The following is a 26,455-nucleotide window of genomic DNA, read 5'->3' on the forward strand; positions in this document are numbered from 1 at the left end:
CAAGAAAACAATGGATATATTTCAAAATTACACATCATCGTAATCGCTTAAATCCAACTCCTCACTATCCTCACTGGCGATTAGATCCATGATTACTCTGAAAGACAAGACCTTATTGTCTAATTATTTAAATAAAAAGTGTTCACCAGAAAACAACGTCGATCGATTGTGAAAAGCTAGTGATGGGTAAATTACCGGTAAAGTAAATATTTTACTTTGACACCGCTTTTCTCTCTGACTACCAAATTTTGTAGTGTTTTTTCAGGATATTGAATAGAAAATTTAATGAGGATTCTAAAAATGTGCTTAAAACAGTCATTTTCTTACTCCAAGTAGGTTTTACAGGCAATTTTGTCCCTGACTGTTCCTTAAACAGTGTTCAAATATTAGAACACAATTTCACCAGTTTCGGCTGGTTGAAGATGCGAGATGATAAATTAAGACAGATAAATTAATATGCGAATAAAAAACTTCTCACAATTTTTCACTCTCCATCAACCTTTTTTCCAGTTACACTCCACAATTGATTGACGTCGTTAGTTGAAAAACTTACTTTATGCAATAACATAAACTAAATTGTACCTTTTTCATTTCATACCTTAAAATGTTCACTTCAGAATTATCAGCATTCCAATCAATGTGTCCAGGATGCGAAACTTTCCATTCCAAAATTTGATTGAGCCTGTTCCTCAGCTGCTGAATGGCCATTGATGTCGACTCCGAGCACAAAAATCGCATATTTTTATTAATTGAAACACCTGTAAAAGCTCTTTCACCTCCTTTATGGATCCTGTTGGGAAGAATACATAGTGTACAAATAATCTTCAATAGTATGTCAGAAGATCGATTTGAGAAAATCATACCTGAATTGATCTCCAAAAAATACTAACGATAAAGGAAAAACTACTGTTCCATCGTGAATGTACAGAGAAGTCGATTTTTGTCGTATGTGATACATCACTAATGGGGATGGAAAACACTCTGTATGCATTAAAACTGACTTTGGGTGCATATTCATTTTCTCGCCCGAAACGCTTCTTAACATGACTTTTCGGCCTCGAATATTTTTTCTATAAACATCAAAATAAATTATAAACATCGCATGAAATGCATAATTAAAATAGCTATTTATGTAACCATCAGTTAAAAGAACGTGCAATTTTGTGTAACAGACAGATTTCAGAAAAATGAGCGTAGCTACACAAATAATGTGAACTGGATAAAATATCTTTGTGCTCTGTAGCTTGTGTTAAAAATATGCTAAGTTGTCTTTTACCAAAATTGGTAACTTCCTTTCCTAACAGTTCGTTTATTGCTATGGAAACACATGTAAAGTCATTGAGCTTAACAGATTGCTAAACTTATCAGTTTGATAAAAATTTGGTGAATATAGTCATTAGGCAGAAAGCGGTTGCTACGCTGTGTGTACGGTGAAGAATAGGTTGTTCACAAAAAGAGGGTGTATTCTTCGTGCAAGTCTTTTGGTGGATCGGTTTCGACCTATAAGGTCATCTTCAGCACCTAAAAATCTGACGAGAGATGCTCAGTTTTGTAAGTATGTATAGGCAAATGGGGTAAGAATATAAAATTAGGTACGATCCCCGGACAGAATCCACCCCGTGCACAAAGTGTACCCTGTGGAATAGGGCTATTAAAAGGTATATCGAAAAATCCAGAACCATGGTTGGAACCAGTTTTGGATATACCATCAAATGGTATATCCAAAACTCAGCTTAAGCGAGACTCACACTACTACTGTAGTCCGTATGCTGAATCCCAAAGTTATTGTAAAAACGGTCTTCCATGTAAGTAAAATCCTCGGTAGTACCTTTATAAATAATAAATAAAACCCTTGACTTTCGCCCAAATATAAAGTAGTAACAACCTAACCTAACCTTTAGTTTTTCATTATCATCCAGCAGTCACTAATAAGAGTGGTTTTGGGGTGTACAATGCTTCAATGGGTTGGGGTATTTAAAGAAGAACAACTGATGCCATGGACATATGCACCTCAGAGATATGGGCAATGGAGGCGGCTTTGGAGAGGTGTGCGGATCGGCAGATTCTAATTTTGTCTGATTCCAAAAGTGGATTGCAGAAAATGCAAGAGTTGGTATCAATAGTGCTAATGACATCTGCACTTTGAAGATAAAAGAAAAAATTTACAGCTTGAGAGAACAGGTGAGGAAAGTTGAATTTTTCTGGATTCCCAGCCATTCTAACATCAGAGAGAACGAAAAGGCTGACGAGCTTGCCAGGAGTAAAAGAGAGGACAATTTCGTGATTGGGGATAAATACAGACTTCATTATAGAAATTTCTTGAGGGCTATTAAAGATCGTATATGAACATGGATTAGTTCTTACAGAAGCATAGGAATCATAAAAGGAGTGCATATTTGCGCATACAGAACGTGCCTCCAAAGGTACAATGGTTTTCAAAAATTCGCTACAAAAAGAGAAAGTATCTCGGATAGGTAAGAATAGATATCTCGGATTCCTCAAATTGCTCTTGTGGAGTGGAGGGAGATTTGGATCATGTTTTCTTGGGATGTGAAACAAAATTCTTTCAGAGGTAAAATGTTTTACTTTTTTTGAGTTCAAGTTCTAGAAATTTTTTGAAGCTTTTAAACTGCTTTAGAAGCATACGGGTATAAGAAACGATTTAGACTGTTTTGAAAACTCTAGAATTTTTTGGAAGCTTCTAGACTAGTTGAAGAGCATTTGGAATCTTTTAGACTGTTCTAAAAGCTTTAAAAACTTCTAAACATTTTTGAAAGACTTCCGACAACTTTAGAAGCATTTTGAAGTTTCTGTAGTATATTGAAATCTTTTTAGACTACTTTAGGAGCATTTGCAAGGATTCTGGAGAGTTTAAAAAGCACTGAAGGTTCTGGACTGCTTTTAAGACAGTTGAAACCTTGTAGACGGTTCTACAAACTTTTGGAAGCTTTCAAAATGCTCTAAAAGCATAAAGAAACTTTTAGACTGTCTTGAAATATTTTAGAGCTTCTAGACTGTTCTAAAAGCTTTTGGAAGGCTTTTCGACTGCTTTAAATTGGCATTTTGAAGTTTCTGTAGTATTTTGAAATCTTTTTAGACTACTTTAGGAGCATTTGCAAGAATTATGGAGAGTTTAAAAAGCATTGAAGGTTTTGGACTGCTTTTAAACTGCTTTAGAAGCATACAGAAGCTTTTAAACTGTCTTGAAATGTTTTGAGAACTTCTAGACTAGGTGAAGATCATTTGGAAGCCTTTAGAGTGTTCTAAACGATTTTAAAAGCTTCTAGACTATTTTGAAAGGCTCCTGTTGTTCTAGAAGCATTTTGGAGTTTCTGTAGTGTTTTAAAACCTTTTTATACTACTTGAAGAGGATCTGGAAGGTGTTTGGACAGTTTAAAGAGCCTTGAAGATACTGGACTGCTTTTAAGGCATTTGAAACCTTGTATACGGTTCTAGAAACTTTTGGAAGCTGTTAAACTGCTCTAGAAGCATACGGAAACCTTTATACTGTCTTTATAACTTTTGAGAGGTTCTATGGTAGATAAGTTGAAAAGCATTTGAAAGCTTTTAGACTGTTCTAAAAGCATTTGGAAGCTTCTTGGCTGTTTTGTAAGCTTCTACAAGGCATTTTAGAGCTTCTATAGTATTTTCGGAATGTTTATACATTTTTTTAGACCAGTTCAGGAGCATTTAGAAATTTTTTGGTCAGTTTAAATTTGTAAATTGATACCCATTTTCCAACTGATAATTGGTATGTTTTTGTTTCAGAAGCCCTCAATATAGCAAAAAGTCATTATTACCACTTAGGGCCTGGAATATTATAACTTAACTTACACTTAACCCTATTATAGTAATAAACTATTTATTCTAATTTAATAAAAAAATGTAAAAAGCTTTTTTTGTCAAAATTATTAAAAAAATAGCAACAAATAAGCACAAAAGAAGAAAAAAGCAAAAAACGCTTAAATGTAAATTTTTGCATAAATTGTTCACATTAGATGTCACAGGTTGATTGCTTTTATTATTACATTACCACAACAGAACAATTAGCCAACCAGCACATTACCTAAACACTCAAATTTTCAGAATAATTCTACGTTCAGTTCTGCATACACCGCTAAAGAAAAAAAAACATTGCATTAAAATAACTTACGTCAGAATGGCCACGTTTGGATACAATCCTGCTGATATAATCGCCTTGATAAGTCCTAAATTTTTGCTATTGCGATTATTCGTGGGATGGCAAGGATTCGGTTCGCTGATAAACTTCATTTCGAAAAGATGAAGCGCAAATTGCTTTCGCATATCTATCAATAATCGTAAAGTTGTCGAATTCAGGAAATATTTTCGGCAGAACGAGTACTGATTGTCGGCTTCTTCAAATCCTCGAATCTAAAGCATTTTGTATGGTAACGGGGTAAAGTTTTATGGTATTTGATGCTTACAGCGTAATGCATGCAGATGTGATCGCTGTTAGTATACCGCGATAACTCGTGCCTCATTTTGTCGGCACTTGGAGCGTTTCTGTCAGTGGGAATACTTAATTGGTAAGCATCCTTGTATCCTAAAAGTATTTCCTTGCTTTAAACCAAATTTTTGACAAACAAGAGCATATTAATTGGTTAATAGAAAATAAAATGATTAAAAAAAGAAAACAGTGGGTTAAAATTGCCTGCAATTTTCCTCTTCTAAACATTTTTTTGGTATTCCTCCAGATAGCCGACATACGTCTGCCTTTATATTTTTTAAAAATTAAAACCCGGGGTTTCGACAATGGTTATGATTTTTGGCCATCTTTTTTAAGATCAGATGACATTTTCGCCACTTTGACATGTTTTAATTGTTTTATTCCAACCAGTTTTTCCAAGAGGTTTTTCCTGACCATTTTGATTTGGCTGTTTCTAAAATTTTTTTACTTTTCTGTTACCTTTGCTAGTTTAGGAGATACCCCGTAAAACCATCGAATTTGAGACACCCTATACATTACATTACATACCTAAAGATGCTGCAACTGATAAAATTGGATCTAAACAGTTAAACCATGCTGCTAATATGAGCATTTTGGAACATTGAGCAGGTACTGGCAATTTTGCCATGTGAAATCCCAGCGGCGTTAATACCTCATTCTCGTCCAGAGCGCCCAGTCTTTGAAGGAGTGCTACAGATTGTTGCACGGACTTCGATTCGGGGGGATCCATTAATTTTGCCAAGAATTCCTCAGCGTTACCCAACTGCAGAAATTAAACGTCTTTTGCATGAAACGTAATTGATATGATAAGCTCGCCTGTAACATTTTTAAACTGAGAATAACATCTTCTAACCGCTTCCGCAAAACTTCAGGTTTCAAGAATTTATCCAGTAGCTCGTATTGAATTTTACTAATTAAATGATAGCACACGCCCGACTTGACTCGACCGGCACGTCCCTTTCTTTGCAAAGCGTTTGCTTGGGATACCTGAAAATCAAGATTTTTTAATAGACTAGACTGTGGTTTTGAGGCTTTATGGAGCGAGCAATTGACGTCACGCTGACGTGCAATTTAACAGAACCATAATGGAACCAACTGTCAAATTACGTAATCGTGACGTCAAAATCGCTCTGCTCACTCCATAGAGCGTCAAAACACATGCCGCCTATGTTATGGGATGTAAATAAATACCAATTCGACATTTAGAGTTTCAATTCCACTGTCAGCGTCCAAGTTCGATATTTTAATAAAACCGCTATCAATTACTGTAGTTACGTCATCAATTGTAATTGAGGTTTCAGCGATATTTGTGGCAACTATTATTTTCCTCACACCTAAAAGCCAACAATATGGAATAACCAGTGACAAAAGCAATACTTTTCCGCACGCGATTGCAGTTGCATCGCATTGCAGCAGTCGAGTGTGGAAAAGATGCTTTCCACAAGTGACAGGAACAACATTTTTTCTACGAGCAGTTATAAATTATACCTATCTCAACCAAAATCAATAATCCTTTATTAAAAAAAATACTTAGGTTGTAATAGCTGGCTAAATCTAAATTTGTTTCTGGCTTTGTAGTACTCTTCTCTCTCTAAACCAGGGGCAAAACTAGGGGTCCCCATACAGGATTTCCCTAAATTTAGGAAAAAGTGCACAACACAAGTGGTTTAAAAGTGATTTCCACTGTTGTAAATTGTTGTGTAGTTATTTAATAAAGTTTGTTGAGTTTATTCAAAGTCACACTTTCTAAAAGAACCCAGTAAAGTGTAACATTTGGACGAGAAGTGGGATAAGTGAGTAAAGAATTATTCTCTAGGTGGATAGTGAATTAGATCGACCAATTGCGACGCAATGGCTGAAATTAAAGACTTGCTTGAGTGGTATAAAGCTGAAAGAGAAGAACGCCGACAGCGAGAAAAACAAGAGGAAGAAGAACGACGACAGAGGGAAAAACAAGAACAAGAAAGAGGACAGAGAGAAAAACAAGAGGAACAAGAACGACGGCAGAGAGAAAACAAGAGAGGCGACAGCAACAAGGTCAAGAACGCCGAAACAAAGAACAAGCTGATGAATGATCACTTAATTGAAAAATTTAGACAAATGGACTCGAAATGTCGACAAATGAACACTAAATTTGGACAAATCAGTAACCAGATCGAAATTTGGCGTAAGGAAGTCATGAGTATTTGCGCGAAACCAGTCGATTTATCTCCGGTAAAAGTTCAACCGAATGGGACTCTGAAACATTATAAGGTGCCAAAGTATGACCGGAAATCTTCGTGGGATTTGTACAGGAAGCAGTTTGAAGTTGGTGCTGGCACTGCAAGCCAAAGCTCTCGAAATACTCCAGAACATCCCGAAGAGTAAACAAGGAGACTACTACTCCCTTACAAATGCCCTGGAGCTAAGGTATGAGACCGAACACTCGACGCCGGTGTACCCCCATGGACCATTAGAAAATCAGAAACCTTACAAGAATTTAGGACTGAAGTTGGGCGGCTAACTCCACTGGCATATCCACAAGTACCCGAAGAGTGTCTGAACCAGATTGCTATGCAAACCTTTATTGATGGTGTCAGAGACGCAGATCTACAACTGGCGCTTCGCCTTGGCCGTTTCAACAACTTGACGGAGGCCTTAGTTTACAGTCTGGAGTTCAAAGTTGCCTCCTACAAAAAGGATAGTGTGCAAGACGCCAAATTTTCGGAAGAGCAGTGCCAAGCGGTACGTACTTGTTATGGAGTTTATTTGTAAAGAAGTTAGATAAACTTTTTCAATGCCTCAACCATAACAACAGAACAAATCACCGGTACTTCTCGGTTAAAAGCAACATTACGTGTAATAATTGTGGACGTAAAGCATTACCGCTGGAATCGCCGACAGCAGTCTCGTTTACCGACCCTGCGGAACTAGCGTAACCAGGACATGAAGAACCCGGAAGAACCACAAGGTCTCTATGGACAAAAGGAACGTCAAGCTTTTGATTGTGACTTAAGACACCGGAAAGGGCAAATTTATGATGGTTGGAGGATTAACCAAATCAGGAAAGTGACGAACAAAGAGGTTACAAAAACAGTGAGAAGCAGCGTTTCTAAGGAGGACATAATGAAAAAACAGCGCTCAGACTCTGGTTTGAAAGTAATCAGAACATGGTTGGAGAAGGATTGGAAACCGGATTGGCAAGAGATTTCCAGATATGGACCAACAGTAAAGGGTTACTGGCTACAATGGGATTCTCTGCAACTGCGAGATGACTTAATTACTCGCAAATGAGAAAGTCCAGACGGAATATGCTTTGTTTACCAAACCACAGTGCCCAATTCCTGCAAAGAGAATGTGCTGCGAGAACTACATGACAGTCGCGAAGGAGGATACTTTGGAGTAAATCAGATTTTGGCTAGAATAAGAATCGATTTTACTAGACTAACTTCAGAAAGGAAGTTGAGGAATGGTGTAAACGGTGTGACCAGTATTCGTTACAGAAGGAATCAAGCACAAAAGAGAGTAATAAGTAATAAGTTCTATCCAACGACCGGATGAAGATGAGACTGGACCACAGACCAGCTGGTGGCAATTATAAGGAAGGTGATGCTGTGTGGTTGTTTCAACTCAGGAGGAGCAAGGGAATAAGTCAAAGATAGCAACGACTCTGGGAAGGACCATAGCGAATAGTGTAGAAAATAAACGACCTAGTGTTTCGAAGTCAACTGTCACCAAGATCTAAACCGAAGGTAGTTCATGTGGAGAGACTGTCTTTATAGAGGAAGAAATCCACCATCTTGGAACCTTCAGAATGACGCTATAGGGGACGAATAGCTTTTAAAGAGGGGGGCAGTGTTACAAAAGCCACAAAACCATATAAAGATTTCCTGAAATTTAGGGAAAAACTAGGGTTGAAACTGTGACGTCCATGCCATGGATGTATGATGTAAACAGGATTGACTTGACACATTTTGAGGGGCGGTTGTCATTTTTTATTTGAAGTGTGTACTAGTAATCTCAAATTCAAATTATCATACTTTTTGAGATATAATATTGTTAAATTCAGTATAATTAAAAATTACTTTTTCAATTTTAGTTCATCATTTATTTTCATTTGTCGTTCTTTCCAATTATTGAAAACGCTCGTAGAAAAAATTATGTTCCTATCACGTGTCTAAAGTGCCTTCCCCGCACTTTGCTACGCTCGTTTGGGCAACTTCAGTCAGCGTGCGGGAAAGTATCACTTTCCGCACTTGTTAGGAAAATAACTATTTTATTGTATAAACTCACCTTTTGGAGTCGGTCTAAATATTTTCTTCTGTTCCACTGTAGACAACTGCGAATGCAAAGGAATAACAATATACCTATTTGGATTAAATCTACCCGATTCTCTTAGTTGTTTGCAAATTGCAGAAATATCCGTGAACCCCGGCACAAAAATTAAAATTGCTCCATCGTCGTTATTCTAATAAATTAAGTCAATTTAGCTTAAATACTTTTATTAAACTTACAATTTACCTGTCTACAAATATGTAATAGAAGATTGAATATTAAATCAAGGTTTAGATTTTGACTTTCTGGTTTTCGCAGTTCCAGAGTAACATGTCTAAAAGTACAATTATGTCAGTGGAATGAACGGAACTATGTTATGTGGCGGACCTAATAAGTTATTGTTAAAATAAAATAAGAATAGTTAGCATCACTTTGGAGACCAAAAAAAAATTAATTATAATACTTTTTTCTCAAAGCCGATGGAAGATAAGACAAGATAACTATTAACTAAAGATACTTAAATTCGAAAAATCAGTAATAAACATTTGAATTTGCAGTTAATTTTGTGCAGATCTGGCAATGCTGCATATTTTATAAAAATATTTATGAAATATATATTTTATTGGTTCTCTATAACTTTCTGAAATAATGATTTAAATTTGTCTGTTAACAATTTTCTGGAACAAGTGTAAAATAAAAAAAAAAACAAATCAAATCGTTAATTATTCATCCAAAAACTAACTTCCTACCTAAAAATGGTGAGGTTTTGTTTTTTGTTTATCAACTATAATTTCTTACCTGTCATATTTCTTCTCAGACTCTAATTGCCTTATATAAGGTTCTACATAATCTGACCATTCTTTTTGTTTTGCCTCGTTTTTCCAACCGCGTTCTCGCCAGCCTCTTTTCTCTTGAAATTTGAACTGTGTCATTTGAAGCACATCTTCCAAAAAGTACTCAGTTACGGGATAAGTAAATCCTGGGATATTAATATGTGGCGCATTGTTGTAATATTTTGAAAACGCCTCTGAATTCAAAGTAGCGCTCATCAATATTATCTGCGTATAAATAAGTACAATAATTAATTAACGGTTAAGTTCAGAAAAGGTTTGATTACCTTAAGGTCAGGTCTGTATACGGTCACGTCTTTTAGTACAGTCAACAGAAAATCAGACACTACATCTCTTTCGTGAATCTCGTCAAGAACAAGATGAGAGATATCGTTTAAAGACGGGTTGCTTTCCATAAATTTTAATAATACACCTGTAGTACAAAACAAAATGGAACCTCTATCTCGAGGCAGTGTCCTGCAATTTAAAATTGCAAGTTAGAGATGGAAGATTTTGAGAATTTTATTATTTTTTTAAATGCCAAGAGAATTTACGGAATTTGAGGAGAATTCAATAACAGAATGTCGCAGAACAAGCTAATAAATGCACATCGAAAGCAATAATTCAGGCAATGGACTATTTGGAAATTATAAAATGCCAAGTAGATGGGTTTCTTGGAGAAACCACACTGTAAGTAGTCTTTACAGCTCCATATGGAGCCAAATTTGATATTTCTTACGTTAAGGAACCTTTTAATGTGTTTCTTACGTCACCCGATAACTGTCGAAACCCGTTCACCAGTGACCTGAAACTCTAAAATTCAAAATAGTTGCTAATTTGAGAAATTACACTGAAAGTTGCATTTAAAGCTACATAGGGCCAAATTTGACAGTTGGGACGTTAAGGAACACTTTAATACTTTGATTGAATCACGTGACAGTTGTCGTAACTGTCAAAACTCACTCACCAGTGACCTGAAAGTATAAAATGCCAAATTGATGTCTTTCTTTGAGGAATTGCACTGTAAGTTGTGTTTACAGCTTTGTCAGCTCTGACGTTAAGAAACACTTTGATACTTACGTCACTTAACGCCACAACTGTCAAATTTCGATCCATAGAACTATGAATACAATGTACAGTGTAATTCATTCAAGCGTTAGAACTATTTTGGATTGGTAATTTCGCGTCACAGCTCCGTGATTTTTGACAGCTGTCAGGTGACGTAAGAAACATATCGAAGTGTCACTTAGTCTCACAGATGTCAAAGTTGGGGCTTTATAGAGGTGTAAATACAAGGTACAACTGCTTTATTGCAATTAATAGTTTCATCTCACTGCTGAATGAATTTTAATAGTTATAACAAGTGTCACCTGACTAGAACCTATATCAGTTTGAAGGTTTAAGTTTAGACTGTAAATGTACAATAGCATGTTCTACAAAGAAAATGACAGTCTGATCTTCAAAGTGACTGTCGCTGCAAGGTTGCCAAATCCGTCGATTCGGTTTCTCCAATCAAAATAAAAAAAAAATGTATACAAATAATTTGTTATTCGTGGATTTTAATACATTTCGTCAGTATCTCTTTCTCTTCGTTTCCTTCAAGCTGCCACTTTTCTTCTATTTCTTTAAAGTTGACAAATGTCCTTATTTGACACGTGCTAACTTGGTTACTATGACAGCTAGAAGACTCATTCAAACGTCAAAATATAGCCCGTAACTTTAGCCTTCTTATAACTAAACAGTTCCTTTCAAAAATTACAAATAACCGAGAAGAACTCACTAACTAACTTGGTTCCTGTAACAGTTAGGAAGTTTGTTCCAACGGCAAAATGTAGCGCAAAACTTCTGGTTGCTTTTGTCAAGACAGAGTTTTTATGAAAAAAACAGTAATAACTGAGAAAACCGGCTTAGGACACTGTTGTGTACCCCAAACATAAATACAAAACTTTAGTATACACCCACAGATTTTGAAGGTATAACTTGAACTGTCCTAGGGGCCTAATGAGAAGTATTATTTGTATGACTGATTGCATTTTCGTATGCCTGTTGACAAGTGTCCTTATTTGACGCGTGCTAACTTGGTTACTATGACAGCTAGAAGACTAGTTCAAACGTCAAAATATAGCCAGTAACTTTAGCCTTTTTATAACTAGACACAGTTCCTTTCAAAAATTACAAATAACCGAGAAGAACTATTTAAAGATGTCACAATTCGACATCTCCTAACTTGGTTCCTGTAACAGTTAGGAAGTTCGTTCCAACGGCAAAATGTAGCGCAAAACTTCTGGTAGCTTTTGTCAAAACAGAGTTTTTATGAAAAAAACAGTAATAACTGAGAAAACCGGCTTAGAACACTGTTGTGTACGCCAAACATAAATACCAAACTTTAGTATACACCCACAGATTTTGAAGGTATAACTTAAACTGTCCTAGAGACCTAATGAGAAGTATTATTTGTATGACTGATTCCTTTTTCGTATGCCTGTTCCCTGATGATTTACAGTAAAAATGTTCCCAAAAAAAATCACCTATTTATTACATATATACAGCTGGAGAAGACTACTGAGGACTCCCTGAATACCCCGTAGAACCAACGTATCCATACTCGAAGAACTCAACATCCAAGTCAGATTGTCAACTAAAACCAAACAACTGATTATCAAGTATTTTGGACATGTCAGCAGGAGGAAAGATGACAATAAAGAAAAACTTATGGTCCAAGGGAAGGTAGAGAAAACACGACGTAGAAGACGTTCTCCAAAACGCAGGAGCCGTTTACAGGAAAATCTTTCCAGGACAGCATTAGAAGCACGTCAGATAGAGAGGAATGGAGGGAAACTGCTAAAAACACAACATGGGACAAACTTAGAATCACGACGCTTCAAACCTGAAGTTAACAACTAGAGAGAGAGATTTATTGGGAAAAATTTCCTAATCTGGCAACTCCGTTTTCGGGTCTAAACTGACGTCATTACTGTTAACAGTTGCTTATAGCGGCTCATCTAAGCGTCTTCTGGAGAGCGCCACTGTGCTAACAACCGCGGAAAGATAAAAGTTAATGGAATAGCATTGTTAAGGCTAATTTGAGGTTAATGCTTGCTTTTAGCTGCTAGCGTAGTATTTCAGCATTCTCAAAATTACAAAATCGATTACGTAATGCTTTAAGACGAGGTAAGATAATCGTTAAGACGCTTACGTATAAACCACGCTGTAAAGTGTCATAACTGACAAGTTTAAAGTCGTAAACTGTCATTTAACGTCACAACTACCAAATTCAATTCCACGTCCACAGAGTTACAAATTACAATTTTTGCCGTGATTCGTCAAAGTGACGCGACTATTTGACATTTTACAGTTTAACGGCAGTGTTTAATGAGTTCTGAAAAACTGACATTTTTTCAGTTTGTGAATGTTTGGGAGTGAGTTTAAAACGCCAAAATCACTCGTTCAAAATTCCATTGCCTGAATTGTTGCAAAGCCATACTTTTTATTTTATTTTTGGAATCTACATAAAATTTTAAGCAATATTTAGGTGTTATCAACTATTTAGCTATGATGTTATATTAGATGTATTGATAGTACTTTCACTTCAGAATAATTTTATTCCAAAGATAACTTCTGGAAGAATTAATTTATTTAGTTTTGATTGTGTATTTAAGCACAATAATTTTCATTTATTCACAACTGACAAATATTCTCGGTAAATTACTGAGAATTTAACGACGAAGAAACATACTCTTATATTATTATTGTAAAAGAAATATTCTCGATAGTTTACCGTTTTCCGTAAAATCTTCGTGGAGAAAATTACTTTGAGCAATCTCTAATCAGAGTAAACTAAAAACTTACTTTTCCAATCTAATTTGAAATCCAACACTGCGCCCAAGACTTTCATTGCGTTCTGAAGCTACTCTTTCAGCAACTGAAATAGCACTGATCCTTCGGGGTTGAGTACAGACTATTTTACATTGAGAGCCTTTGCCTTTTTTAATAAAATCGTCTAAAATAAACTGAGCCACTTGAGTAGTTTTACCGCACCCTAAAAATTTAATCAGTTTAAATCCAAAGCCATCTTACACAAAATAATAACAATGAGACTTACCAGTTTCTCCACTTATAACAATAATCTGGTGTTTGTTTATCAAATCTAAAATGTCCTCTTTCATGCCCATAGAGGGCAATCTTTTCCGCACTTCTTGCATTTGTTTATAGGTTTTATTATCGGCTTTGGTTTCTAGATCTTTAAAAAAGTCTTGGTTCTGTACGTCATTGTTGTAGTCGTAACTATGAAAATCAATATTATTAAAACGTAAATCAAATGATAGGAAAAAATGATGGATTAATAATAATAATTGACAAAAAATGTAATTCAATTATTTTCAACTAATTGGTCTGTTAAAATTAAGTTACCTTTAAAAAACAATAGATTTATTTGATTTTACAATTACTAAACAAAAGTAGTTACAATTGGTAATTCATTTTACAATTTTTTTAGTAGTTGAGCTACTTGTTTCTGAGGTAAGTTATTGTTACGGTCTGGACCTACTATGCTCGATAGTTCTTAACAAGCGCTCGCTTCGGGATGAAACCGATGCGCCGTAATATCTGGCCGGGCGCGTATTAAAGTAGGCCACAGTTAGGAAGCGCCGGACCTGGAACAATCGTTAATATTCGACGTAAATCGCGAAGCGTTTCGCGGTCATTCTAGAACGTGGTTTGCGAATATAAAAAAGACGCGGTGTAAACCGCGGGAGTAGTGAATTTGGGAACGCGGTTAAGTTTAAATAGCGAAGTAATTGTGGAATTGTAGTAGTGTTTTTAGTAGCTGTGTTAATTATTGTACGGAGTGTTTTAACGTGTTAATAAATTTATTAATTGTTCAGTTAAATTGACTTTGTGTGAACCCACGGGAAAATCGTAACAATTGGTGTCAGAAGTGCGATCAGACTTTAGTGCGACGTGAATTGGAACTAAACTTCGGGTTAGAGACTTGTGTTCAGAACCGGACTAGAGATTTTCGGAACAGTGGTGTGTTAAATTTATTTTATGCCAATAACAAGACGTCAAAGTGCAAACATGGAGGCCCAACTTGCAGCTATTATGGCAATGCTTGGAAAACAAGAAGAGATTCGACAGCAAGACAAAGAAGAACAAGAAAGGATTCGACAAGAACAAGAAAGGATTCGACAACAAGACAAGGAAGAACAAGAAAGGATTCGACAAGAACAAGAAAGGATTCGACAACAAGACAAGGAAGAACAAGAAAGGATTCGACAAGAACAAGAAAGGATTCGACAAGAACAAGAAAGGATTCGACAACAAGAGAAGGAAGAACAAGAAAGGATTCGACAACAAGAAAAGGAAGAACAAGAAAGGATTCGACAACAAGAAAAGGAAGAACAAGAAAGAATTCGACAACAAGACAAAGAAGAAAAAGAAAGAATGAGACAACAAGATATAGAAATGCAAGAAAAACGTAACGTAGAAATATTGAACGGTCTAGCGGGGACCAAAACAGAAATCCAAGAGTATGTAACCCATAGTCTTAAAAAGATGGAGTGTGATGTTGAGGAAAAATTAAAGGATGTTCGGGAAGACATTAATGATGTTCGGGACGACATTAGTAAAATTCAGATTGATGTTCGGGAGGACATTAATAAAATTCAGAATGATGTTGAGATAAAGCTACGCGACTTAGAGCAGAAAATTGACAGCAGAGGAGCCAGCTCTACAGTGATCACCGGAAACGGGCTCAACAAGATCAAGCCTCCCACATACGACGGTCAAACTTCATGGGCAACGTACCAACTCCAATTTGAGGCCGCTGCAAATGCAAATAGATGGAGTAACGAGGAAAAGGCTGTAGCACTGGTGGTGGCATTACGAGGACCAGCATTGGAGCTGTTACAGACTCTGCCTATCGCCCAACAAAGCAACTATGACGCATTAGTAGCTGCATTAGAACGACGTTATGGGGATCAGCATAGGAAAGGAGTGTACCAAACACAATTAAAGGCAAGACTGCAGAAAACTGGTGAAAATTTACAAGAGTTTGAGGCCGAAATTCGTCGCCTTGTGCATCTGGCTTACCCAGCCGTCCCGGATGAAATCCAAGAAGAACTTGTGGCACAGTGTTTTGTAGATGGGATTCGAGATCTGGAAGTAAAGAAAATGCTGAAGATGTTCAAAGGAAGCAACAGCAGCGAATTACTAGTTCGAGCGCTGGAAGTTGAAGCTGCGTGCAATGACTTAAAGTCAAGGATCAGGGCCGTGACTATTCAAGAGGAGAGAGAACCGCCAGCCGATCATGCTGCTACACCAATGAATGAAATTAAATCAATGTTCGGCCAATTAGTGCAACAAGTGGCAGCATTAGGAAATGGTCTTTCCACACAGTTAGAACGATCACGCCCGATCACGAGAGTGGAGTGTTATCGATGCGGACGTACGGGACACATGAAACGAGATTGTCGAGTAAGGATACCGTCCCGCTCTCCAACGAGGGACGTACAACCATCCAGAAGGGACCAGGAAAACTCCCACTAGTCAACATTACGGGGCGAATGTTGACTAGCGAAAACAAAGCCCCCAGAATTATCTCCATCAGAAGCCTGGGTAGATCAATGGGAAGCCTGAACGTAGATGGAAAGGTGGATGCGATGAACGTTACTTTTACTTTGGATACCGGTGCGGCAGTATCTTTGATCCGGTCAAACCTTGTGGATAAAAGTCAAGTTAAGCCTTTACGAAGAAGTATTCTCCTGCGCACTGTGACTGGAGAATCGGCTAAAGTTTTAGGAGAAATAACAGTCAAGATTTGCCTTGGAAGGATTACATTTTACCACACTGTGTTAGTAGCGGATATTGAAGATGAATTTATTCTGGGAATGGACCTGATTCGTCAACATGGATTTTCTTTTGATCCCGAGCAAAATATCCTAAGGTTTGGAAGTGAAGAGTTCATCCTGTCAACCAGTCACCGCTGTGAGTCACCCATTAATGTTTTGGCATCTCAGACAGTAAAAATAAGCGGCAATTCCGAGCAAATAATTATTGGACAATTGGAGCAGAATTCTGGGAGCTGTGTTGGACTTGTACGAAACCCGGACCGACCAGGAAGATGCCTCATTGGGAAATCACTTGTAAATGGAGGAAGTGAAGTCCCAATAAGAGTTGCAAACATTTTTCCAGACGACGTCAAAATCAACAAAGGCGAAATTATTGCGGTATTCGAGCCTGTAGTCAAAATAACCAATTACGATGGGTTACCAGAACAGGAGCAGCAGTTGGGGGAAAACAAGCTCTTAAATGAACTTGAAAAGACCTGGAAACATCTGTCAACACCACAACTGAAGAAGGCTCGGAAACTGATTTTGGACCATGGTAGCATATTTGGAACACCGAACAATATGGGAAAAACTACCATTGTAAAACACCGAATTAACACCGGCAATGCACAACCGATTCGACAACCACCTAGGAGACTACCAATAGCCAAACAACAGGAAGTGCAGGAATTAGTGGACAGGATGCTTGACGACGGAGTTATAGAAGAATCCTGCAGCCCTTGGTCATCACCTGTTGTTCTGGTCACTAAGAAAGATGGATCAAGCAGATTTTGTGTAGATTACCGAAAACTGAATGACGTGACCAAAAAGGACAGCTATCCACTTCCCCGTATCGACGACACACTGACGACTTTGGCAGGATCCTGTTGGTTTTCTACTTTAGATTTGAAGAGTGGGTACTGGCAAGTTGGCATTGAGGAGCAAGATAAGGAGAAGACTGCTTTTTCTGCTGGAAATGGGCTGTACCAGTTCAATGTGATGCCCTTCGGACTTTGTAATGCTCCTGCTACGTTTGAAAGACTAATGGAAATTGTGCTTCGTGGCCTTAACTGGAAGACTTGCTTGGTTTATCTGGACGATATCATGGTGATGGGAAAAACTTTTGAAGAACATCTGGACAACTTGCAAGAAGTATTTGCTAGAATAGGTGGTGCCCATCTTCGATTGAACGCCAAAAAGTGTTGGTTCTTCCAAAAGCAAGTCGAATTCCTTGGGCATGTGGTATCGGTCGACGGAATCCAGACGGACGACAAGAAGATCCAAGCAATTAGAGAATGGCCAGTACCAAAGGATAAACACGAACTCAGAAGCTTTCTAGGACTTGCCACCTACTACAGACGGTTTGTGGAGGGATTTGCCAACATCGCAGCTCCGCTACATCAACTTACTGAGGACAAAACACCCTACTGTTGGAATACCCAATGTGATCAGGCGTTCAGAAGGTTAAAAGCATCACTTTGCTCCAGTCCCATCCTCAGTTATCCACAACCAAAAGGAAAGTTCATTTTAGACACAGATGCCAGTAATTCTGGTATTGGAGCTGTATTGTCTCAAGTCCAAAACGGAGAAGAACATGTCATAGAATACTTCAGTAGGAAACTTACCAAAGCAGAACGGAACTACTGTGTAACGAGAAAAGAGCTACTGGCAATAGTAAAATCAGTCGATCACTTTCACAAGTACTTGTACGGACAGGAATTTTTGATAAGGACTGACCATGCGGCACTCAAGTGGCTCCTCGGAATGAAACAACCGGAAGGACAAGTAGCAAGATGGCTTGAAAAACTCCAGCAGTATAATTTCAACATCAAGCATCGACCCGGAAAGCTGCATAATAACGCAGATGCTCTATCAAGAAGACCTTGCGCCGAAGAATGCAAACATTGCCAGAAAGCGGAACAACGTGAGGGAGTTGTGTCCATCAGAATGGTTCAGCTGAAGACCGATGATGAATGGAGTCCCGATGAGATCAGGAAGGATCAACTAGAAGACAGCGACATAGGCCCATTGTTGTTGAGAAAGGAACAAAGCGAGCCAAGACCAACATGGCAAGACATCTCTAGCAAAGGCCTGACGTTCAAAGCACTTTGGGCTCAGAGGGACTCGCTTGTGGTTGAAGGCGGCTTGCTAAAAAGAGCTTGGGAGAGTGCCGATGGAAAAGAGATAAGGAAGCAGCTGGTAGTTCCCAGAGGAAGGGTCGACCACGTACTGGAGGAAATGCACAATGGAAAGACTGGTGCTCATTTGGGAGTAAATAAGACTTTGGACAAAATCCGGCAACGCTTTTACTGGGTGAACTACTGCTAAGACGTGAAATCATGGTGTCGACAATGTTCCATTTGTGCAGCTAGCCACGGACCACAGACGAGATCCCGGGGACCTATGAAGCAGTACAACGTAGGATTGCCGTTCGAACGTTTAGCCATAGACGTTGCTGGGCCTTTTCCTGAGACCAACAGAGGCAACAAGTACATTCTTGTTGCCATGGATTACTTTAGCAAATGACCTGAGGTGTTTGCGATTCCAAATCAAGAAGCCAGCACAGTCGCTGATATTCTCGTCGAAAATGTCTTCAGTAGATTTGGTGTGCCGTTGGAGTTACACTCTGATCAGGGACGAAACTTTGAGTCCAAGCTCTTTCAGAGGCTCTGTGACCTGCTAGGCATTAGGAAGACCCGAACAACGCCGCTTCATCCTCAGTCGGATGGCATGGTCGAGAGATTTAATAAGACCATAGAGCAACATCTCTCAAAGGTTGTTGATCAGCATCAGAAAGATTGGGACCAGCATATTCCGCTCTTCTTGATGGCTTATAGAGCAGCAGTCCACAACTCAACGGGACAGTCACCATCTAAAGTTCTGTTTGGTCGAGAACTGCGACTTCCATGTGATGTGGTGTTCGGATCTCCAACAGGCCAAAGCACAAACATTGAGAACTACGTTGACGAGTTGCAAGACAGATTACTGAACGTCCATGATCTGGTCAGGGAAAGTCTGAATCTAACTAGCGACAAGATGAAAGCTCGTTATGATCTGAGGGCCAATTCGGGAGGGTTCCAGAAGGATGACAAAGTTTGGTTGTTTAACCCTCAGAGGAAGAAAGGCAAATCACCAAAATTAACACCTGTTTGGGAGGGACCTTACAATGTGGTAAAAAGGTTAAACGATGTCGTGTACAGAGTCCAACGCAGCCCCAAAGCCAAGATGAAAATTGTCCATCTGGACAGACTAAAGAAATACCACGGATTAGATGAAGCGGATCGGGACGATCAGCTTTAAGAGGGGGGGCAGTGTTACGGTCTGGACCTACTATGCTCGATAGTTCTTAACAAGCGCTCGCTTCGGGATGAAACCGATGCGCCGTAATATCTGGCCGGGCGCGTATTAAAGTAGGCCACAGTTAGGAAGCGCCGGACCTGGAACAATCGTTAATATTCGACGTAAATCGCGAAGCGTTTCGCGGTCATTCTAGAACGTGGTTTGCGAATATAAAAAAGACGCGGTGTAAACCGCGGGAGTAGTGAATTTGGGAACGCGGTTAAGTTTAAATAGCGAAGTAATTGTGGAATTGTAGTAGTGTTTTTAGTAGCTGTGTTAATTATTGTACGGAGTGTTTTAACGTGTTAATAAATTTATTAATTGTTCAGTTAAATTGACTTTGTGTGAACCCACGGGAAAATCGTAACATTATGTTGGTTTTAACTCGAAAGGATTACGATTTATTTTTGTTGTTTAATTTTAAGTTTCCCATGCCTTAAAATATCTTAAATATGCGAAAAATAAACGTAAGTAGAGGATACAGAGTGTCACAAATTTGTGTGTAATATGGGATCTCGAAAACAGTAAAAGATACAGTTTCCATTTTTGACTATCATAATTTTTCTTATGCACGTAATATTGAAATTTTGTAAAGAATAAAAGTTGTAGGAAATTTTATCTTCTACAAGATAGTATTAAGGTGTTTTTGCTCTCAGGGACCCTCTTAAACAGTTAACAGGGTGACAAGGTGCACCAAACTGCATTTTTTAAACTAACTCCATTTCGACTAAACGTAGCTCTAACCTAACCTAACCTAAATTATTTATTGGCATAGCAAATTTTTTATTCAAAAAAAATTATTCTCAAATCCGTAATTGGACATGGTTTTATTAAGGTAAAAAAACGCATTACTGGAAAAGTAAAAGTGCGAGACAGAAAAATTTACTAATTTTGCCAGTAAATTCCAATATGGCCAGTAAATTTACGCTCAAATTTCAATTTTCCTTGAGAGATATAATTTTCCGGTCATGGCAGTCATTAATTTCATTAAAGTAATTTTCAGTCAATATTGACAAAATAAAATCCGGAAAAAAGACTGAATAAAAAGCTATTTTGATTGGTTATTTATTTCTGTTTGTCAATAATTAAATAAATAAAGTAAAAAAACTTTTTTGAGAAAGTGATGCTTGTATAACAATCTTATAACTTACTTATGAAAAAGTAGCCTTTCCTAAAATATAAATAAATCGATTTAATTAAATCCATGTTTAAATTATTACCAATAATATGTTTTTGATATGAAAAACACACGAATCTGAAGATTGTTATTTAAACAATTAGTAATTTACCAGTACTGACAAATAACCGTCATAAATTTCAGAAACACGTTTTGTATCGAATACTGCAAGAAACATTTACTAAACCCTGATTTTTGCAACTTTTAAGCACAGTAAGGGCAAAAAGCGGTGTCATAGTTTGAACTGTCAGAATACAATTCGAAAGGATAGTCAGGGACCAAATCTCCTGTAAAACCCACTTGGAGTGAGAAAATTACTATTTTAAGCACATTTTTGAAATCTTTATTAAATTTACTATCCAATAATCTTAAAAAACACTACAAAATTTGGTACAATTAGTGAAGCGGTGTCAATGTTTGAACTACCAGAAACACAGTTAGAAAGGACAGTCAGGGATAAAATCACCTGTAAAATCCACTTGGAGTGAGAAAATGACTGTTTAAAGCACATTTTTGGAATCCTCATTAAATTTCATATCCAATAACCCAAAAAAACACTACAAAATTTGGTACAGTTAATGAATCGGTGTCAATGTTTCAACTACCAAAAACACAGTCAAATTTTCCTGGTAAAGTAAAATATCGTAGTAAAAATCGTGCAAAAAAAGTACAGTTTTTTAAACGATTTTTAGTGCAAAAGTTCCCTTTTTTTTATTTATTTGATTCACACGATTCTGCTGGCAAAAATTACAAATTTATATAGACAAAATAAAAACTAAATACCAATAAATTCAAATTATAGCAGGAAAAAATCAAAATTAATAATTTTCAATAGAGTCCATTCACATATTGCCAGTGCACACTCCGACAGTTTGTCACATGACACCGGTTCGTTTTTTAAATATGTTGATCAGATGACACATTGTCAAAATTACGGACGTAAAATTATTTCTGAACGAGGCTCTACGCCAGCTCCAAACCAACACAAACATTCACGAATTACAAAATTCGTAAATAACATACGTCAATAACGTCAAATTTCCATCTCGCTCAGTTCAAAGGTAATAGAGAAAGAAACGACAATTATTACGTCACTGCCACTAACCCTGGGACAGAGTTTATTTTGAAGTAGTTAAACGATTCGTAAGTAGTTTAGTTGGAGTAGTTCAACTACTTTACAAAAGTAATTAGAAATTCAATTACTTTTTTTGAGTAATTACGACAGCTCTTAGCAATGATGTGACACAACTTACCTTGTTACAGTCCCCGACTGCAATTTCTGAATAATACTCCCCGTTATATGCGTCAAAAATTCGTGTTTAAAATCGGTTTCTTCTAAATGTTCATAAGTATTCGTTTTCTTAACAAATGAAGATGGATACAAAGATGGGGTCACATTCAATAATTTGGTAATGTTTTGTCTCTTATTTTCCGAAATCATAATTCTGCCAAGCTAAAGATGGATTTTAAATTAGTTGAATACAATTTATTATTAATGCGACATGTCGTACCGGTTTCTCTTCACGAGTCTCTGAAGAACCGCCGGCTGCTTGTTGTGCCTCCCTTCTACGCTTCGAACGCTCTGCATACCTAAAACGTTATATTAGAATAATTTTCTTGGATAAAAATTCGTATAGTAACTATTCGTACCATAGTCCAATCTGCTTTCCCTTCAGTCCTTTAGGGCGCTCCTCATCAGACCACGACGAATTGGAGCAATGAAAAGGTCTATCTCGCCTTGGAAGTCCCCTCCTACTCATTTCTAAAAATAAAAACGAAATTGATCTTAACCATTTTGAAGCATCTGTTATGTCTATAATTTGACAAAATGTTTAGTAAATAGATGTCACTGTCAAAAAAATGTTTTAGTAATAGTAAAAAAGTTAGTATAGTAGTATAATGTGCAGCTTTTGCGAAAATCTCAACACCGTTTGTAAATACAATTAATTTAAATTTTTATACAGTGTGTCCCAAATTGCTTCTACATGTATTGGGATGTCAAAAACGGTAAGAGCTACAGAGTCGGTTAAATGAGAAGTTTTAGAGAATTTTATGTAAATTATCTTTATCCGTTTTCCGGAAAATTGGGAAAACGTCAGAGGCTGCATTTTATGGATGATAACTTTGTAAATTCTTATGGCCGCCTTCAAGATGGCGTCCTCCATATCTCGGAAACCAATGACGATAGATTTTTTCTAATTACGTCATCGTGTTCTACGTAAAAAAGTGCCTTAATAATGTCTTAGTTTCAAAACTTTCTTTGGCTTTGTCAAAGAGTGTTTAAAATGCAGCCTCTGACGTTTTTCCAATTTTCCGGAAAACGGAGAAAGATAATTTAATTTGGAAACCGGAAATAAGTTTCACATAAGATTCTCTAAAACTTTCCCCATTTAACCGACTCTGTAGCTCTTACGGTTACAGAGATCCCAATACATGTAGAACCAATTTGGGACACACTGTATGTTTCTAATTGGTCAAAAAGGCAGAGATTTTTTACTTTTCAATATAATCCGCATCAACATGATTGATTGATTGAACCTTTCAGGACTTGAGAATTTAATTTTTTAAAAAGCCGTTTTGCTGACAAATCTACCATTTTTATGAAATATCTAAGAAACGAGAGAGATGAGCAACATAGGTATACGGAAGTGTTAACCTTAACTACTAGCCTTCTTGCGATGAATTCAAAAATGAGATTAGAAACAGGGTGTTCCATTTAAAATTTGGTGTTCTTTTTGACTGATCTGGCAACACCGCAAAGTCCAAAATATTTTTGAAAGAAAGTTTAAACCCAACCTAGGCTACACTCATTTCAGCGAAAAATATTGAGTCTCTAGATACTTCTAATATACCCTAACCGTGAATCACCCTGTATTATAAAAAAAAATATATAATAATTTTTTCAATACATCTACAAAAAAAATAAATAAAGTTTGGTAATTTCAGTGAAATCCGTTGGAAACCAAGTCAAACAACGAAAAATTATGAATTTTGTAATTTTACTTTAAAAAATGTTAACGCTCTCTAGCGGCAAAACCGTGCCATTATCAATCCAGGTTGGAATACTTTTTGGAAAGCTCATTTCATTGGCTATCCATTTACGTATAAAACACTATTAAAAATGATGCAAATAATCGAGTTATTCAAGATTGAACGAAAGAATGCACCAAAAAAGTGATGAAAAAGTTGGTCAACTTTGACGACTTCTAGCGACCGAACCGTCCTACCTATTAACCCCAGTTGGGATATTTTAAGAAAGCTAATTTTCAATGGCTGTCCATCGACATACAAAAGTTTATACAAAGAGTTCCAAATACGCGTATTATTTACGGTATAGTGACCGGATGCACCAGAAACACGTTTTGACTGGTTAAGAGCTAATTGGACCATGGAAAATTAGGAAAACACGGTTACGTGTCCTACTAGGTCTACTATGATGTAATGCTTGGGATTTTATTGAAAAACTGTTTTACAAATGACAATTTTCGTAAGAGTTAAATTTTACTGAAACATCGCCACTATCCTAATGGGTTTTGCCTTATGTTGGCCACTTAGGGCAAGTAAAAATCGACCTTAATGATTTTATTTTTACACTTTTGCTACAGCTCTAGATTTGACAATCACTATGCTAGGTTTGTGCCAAATATTAGGGCCGTACCTGCCTCATTTAAAAAAAATCTTTAAAAAAATTAGAGTGGTAACAGTCAAGAAAAACATTTTAGGCGTTTTTTGGCGGCAGTATTAACCTGAGTTTTAAGTTGTAGTAACATAGGCTATCTTTTTCATCAGAATGAGTTAAAATGAGACAGGCATTGTAAACACTCCAGTTAACACTGACACCAAACAAAATACATATTTTTGTTGGCTTTGGAGCCCTCTGGCGGCCAAACAAAGCAACCTATCAACACAAGCGGCTCTATTTTTGGAAAGACCATTCAAGACACATTTATTTTCTATCCATTAATATACCTATAAAAGTCTATACATACTCGGTTATTTCAACAATTATAGAGGGTATCTTTGAATTTTTTAAATAAGTTACCTAATACAAACTTACTTTAATTTTAAACAGACAAAGTTATAAGAATAAGGAGTTTGATTTGAAAAACTAGACTTTTTGTCCTTTTTTAGAACTGATATTTTGACGACCCTGTATCATATATTTTGACGTCTTTTTGCACCCATTATTAGAACAAACCTTGTTTAACAGGACAAAACACAAAATGAAGCAAAAACATTTGTTTATATGTGTAAATTAAAATTGTTTTGGAGACTGAAAATCTTAAATTTCAAAAAAGGTGTGACATTTATACAAAAAATATGTTTAGAATTTGATGAAGAATCCAAAAATGTAAAAATATACAGGGTGTCCCATTTAAAATAAGCAGGAGTTGATATCTAGAACGTGCAAAACATACATCTTTTCTGCAGGATTTTATAAAAAAGGTTTTTTAGACTATCAAGTCAGTATAGGTTCGGTTAGGTTAGTTATTGGGATTTATTGGGCATTACAAAGAATTAGTGGGTATCATTGGCATATTAGGAATTAGTGTACAAAATTTTACTCAGCAGTCACCCATCATTTGCAACAATCTTCACAACACTATAATCGGAATCAATAGAACAGGAACAGAAGAAAAGTGCTTGAATCCCAAAAATTTTAAACAGTACCTAAGTTGCTGGATTTTTTGGTCCCCAATAGAGAAGTTCCTGGTAAAAATGTCCCCAACCAAATGCCCAGAAAACTTGGCTTCTTGAAAATTCAAGAGTAAAAAACACTTGGGTTTCTAAAGATCACATTTTGACTTTTCCTACCTGTAACATTCCTGTCCCACCTTTGCACCCCCAATCTAATCTTTTGGGATCTATATTTTACCTCGGCAAACTCAGCATTGATTTATTTCCGTGAGACCGTAAAAGCTAGTTTACCAAATATTAAAAAATTAGTTAATTCTTACCTGTTTAATTAAAAGGAAACTCACTGCTAGGTAAACTAGATGATCTGTGATGTTATGAAGGGTGATTGAGTATAATCAGTGGGAATTCGACATAAACATTGATTTTTTTAGTAAACTATGTAGTTTTGGCTTTTATTCACTGCTGAATAAATCGCTGATGCCAAATAAATTGTTGAATTCTGCTACTAATTCATATTATTATCATAAAATTCAAATTAAAAGATAAACAAACAAAACTGAGGTTATGTGGACATGAAAATGTCAAATCTGTTTGTTTTCTTCTTTTCTTCATTTCTGAGCATTTACTGCTGTTAAGTTAGGACGACTAGAGCGGTTGTAGTACCGTTGAACCCTGGAACAATATTTTGTTGCAGTATGACTTGGCATCCAAGATATTGCTTTGACTGAACGTGCGCAATTTGCTGGTGGTGTACCTGTAGAATACCTCCTCCAACCTCAGTAACCTCACTCTTATCATCACTTCTTATCTGATCCTGATCATCCGTTTGGTTTTATGGATGTTTAACTTTAATCCAAATTCTGCACTACTGAGGTGGAGTGCCCATTTCTAGTAGGATTTTTTGATAGGTAAACAAAAGGCG

At 36.9% G+C, this 26,455-nt stretch overlaps 1 protein-coding gene across 3 annotated transcripts; it reads right to left on the bottom strand.

Annotated features, from left to right (window-relative positions):
- Positions 1 to 26,107, bottom strand: LOC145725330 (ATP-dependent DNA/RNA helicase DHX36-like). Of its 3 annotated transcripts, XM_081974048.1 has the most exons (20): positions 25,878 to 26,107; positions 25,711 to 25,815; positions 25,567 to 25,648; positions 22,546 to 22,657; positions 22,407 to 22,485; positions 22,149 to 22,348; positions 13,655 to 13,836; positions 13,402 to 13,591; positions 9,840 to 10,029; positions 9,521 to 9,780; positions 8,969 to 9,056; positions 8,741 to 8,915; positions 5,660 to 5,802; positions 5,285 to 5,455; positions 4,997 to 5,231; positions 4,446 to 4,564; positions 4,154 to 4,392; positions 864 to 1,070; positions 599 to 790; positions 1 to 97 (listed from the first exon to the last, which is right to left on the bottom strand). In XM_081974048.1, exons 2-20 carry the CDS (start codon positions 25,717 to 25,719, stop codon positions 28 to 30), a joined length of 2,943 nt encoding a protein of 980 aa, XP_081830174.1. In that variant the 5' UTR covers positions 25,720 to 25,815; positions 25,878 to 26,107; the 3' UTR covers positions 1 to 27. The 3 variants fall into 3 exon arrangements, with proteins under 3 accessions (XP_081830174.1, XP_081830182.1, XP_081830189.1); XM_081974056.1 differs by lacking the exon at positions 25,878 to 26,107 and having other exon boundaries at positions 25,567 to 25,645; positions 25,711 to 25,734; XM_081974063.1 differs by lacking the exons at positions 25,567 to 25,648; positions 25,711 to 25,815 and having other exon boundaries at positions 25,854 to 26,106.
- Between the last annotated feature and the right edge of the window lie 348 nt (positions 26,108 to 26,455).

Source organism: Ips typographus, linkage group LG1 (assembly GCF_016097725.1).
Source record: "Ips typographus isolate SLU linkage group LG1, UJ_Ityp_2.0, whole genome shotgun sequence".
NCBI classification, from domain to species: Eukaryota; Metazoa; Arthropoda; class Insecta; order Coleoptera; family Curculionidae; genus Ips; species Ips typographus.

Excerpts from the sequence above, each read along its gene's own strand:
- LOC145725330 (XM_081974048.1), bottom strand. Across the intron at positions 22,486-22,545 it reads GGAAAGCAGATTGGACTATG|GTATGCAGAGCGTTCGAAGC; the intron begins GTACGAATAGTT and ends ATAACGTTTTAG. Across the intron at positions 5,456-5,659 it reads AAACTCTAAATGTCGAATTG|GTATCCCAAGCAAACGCTTT; the intron begins GTATTTATTTAC and ends CTTGATTTTCAG.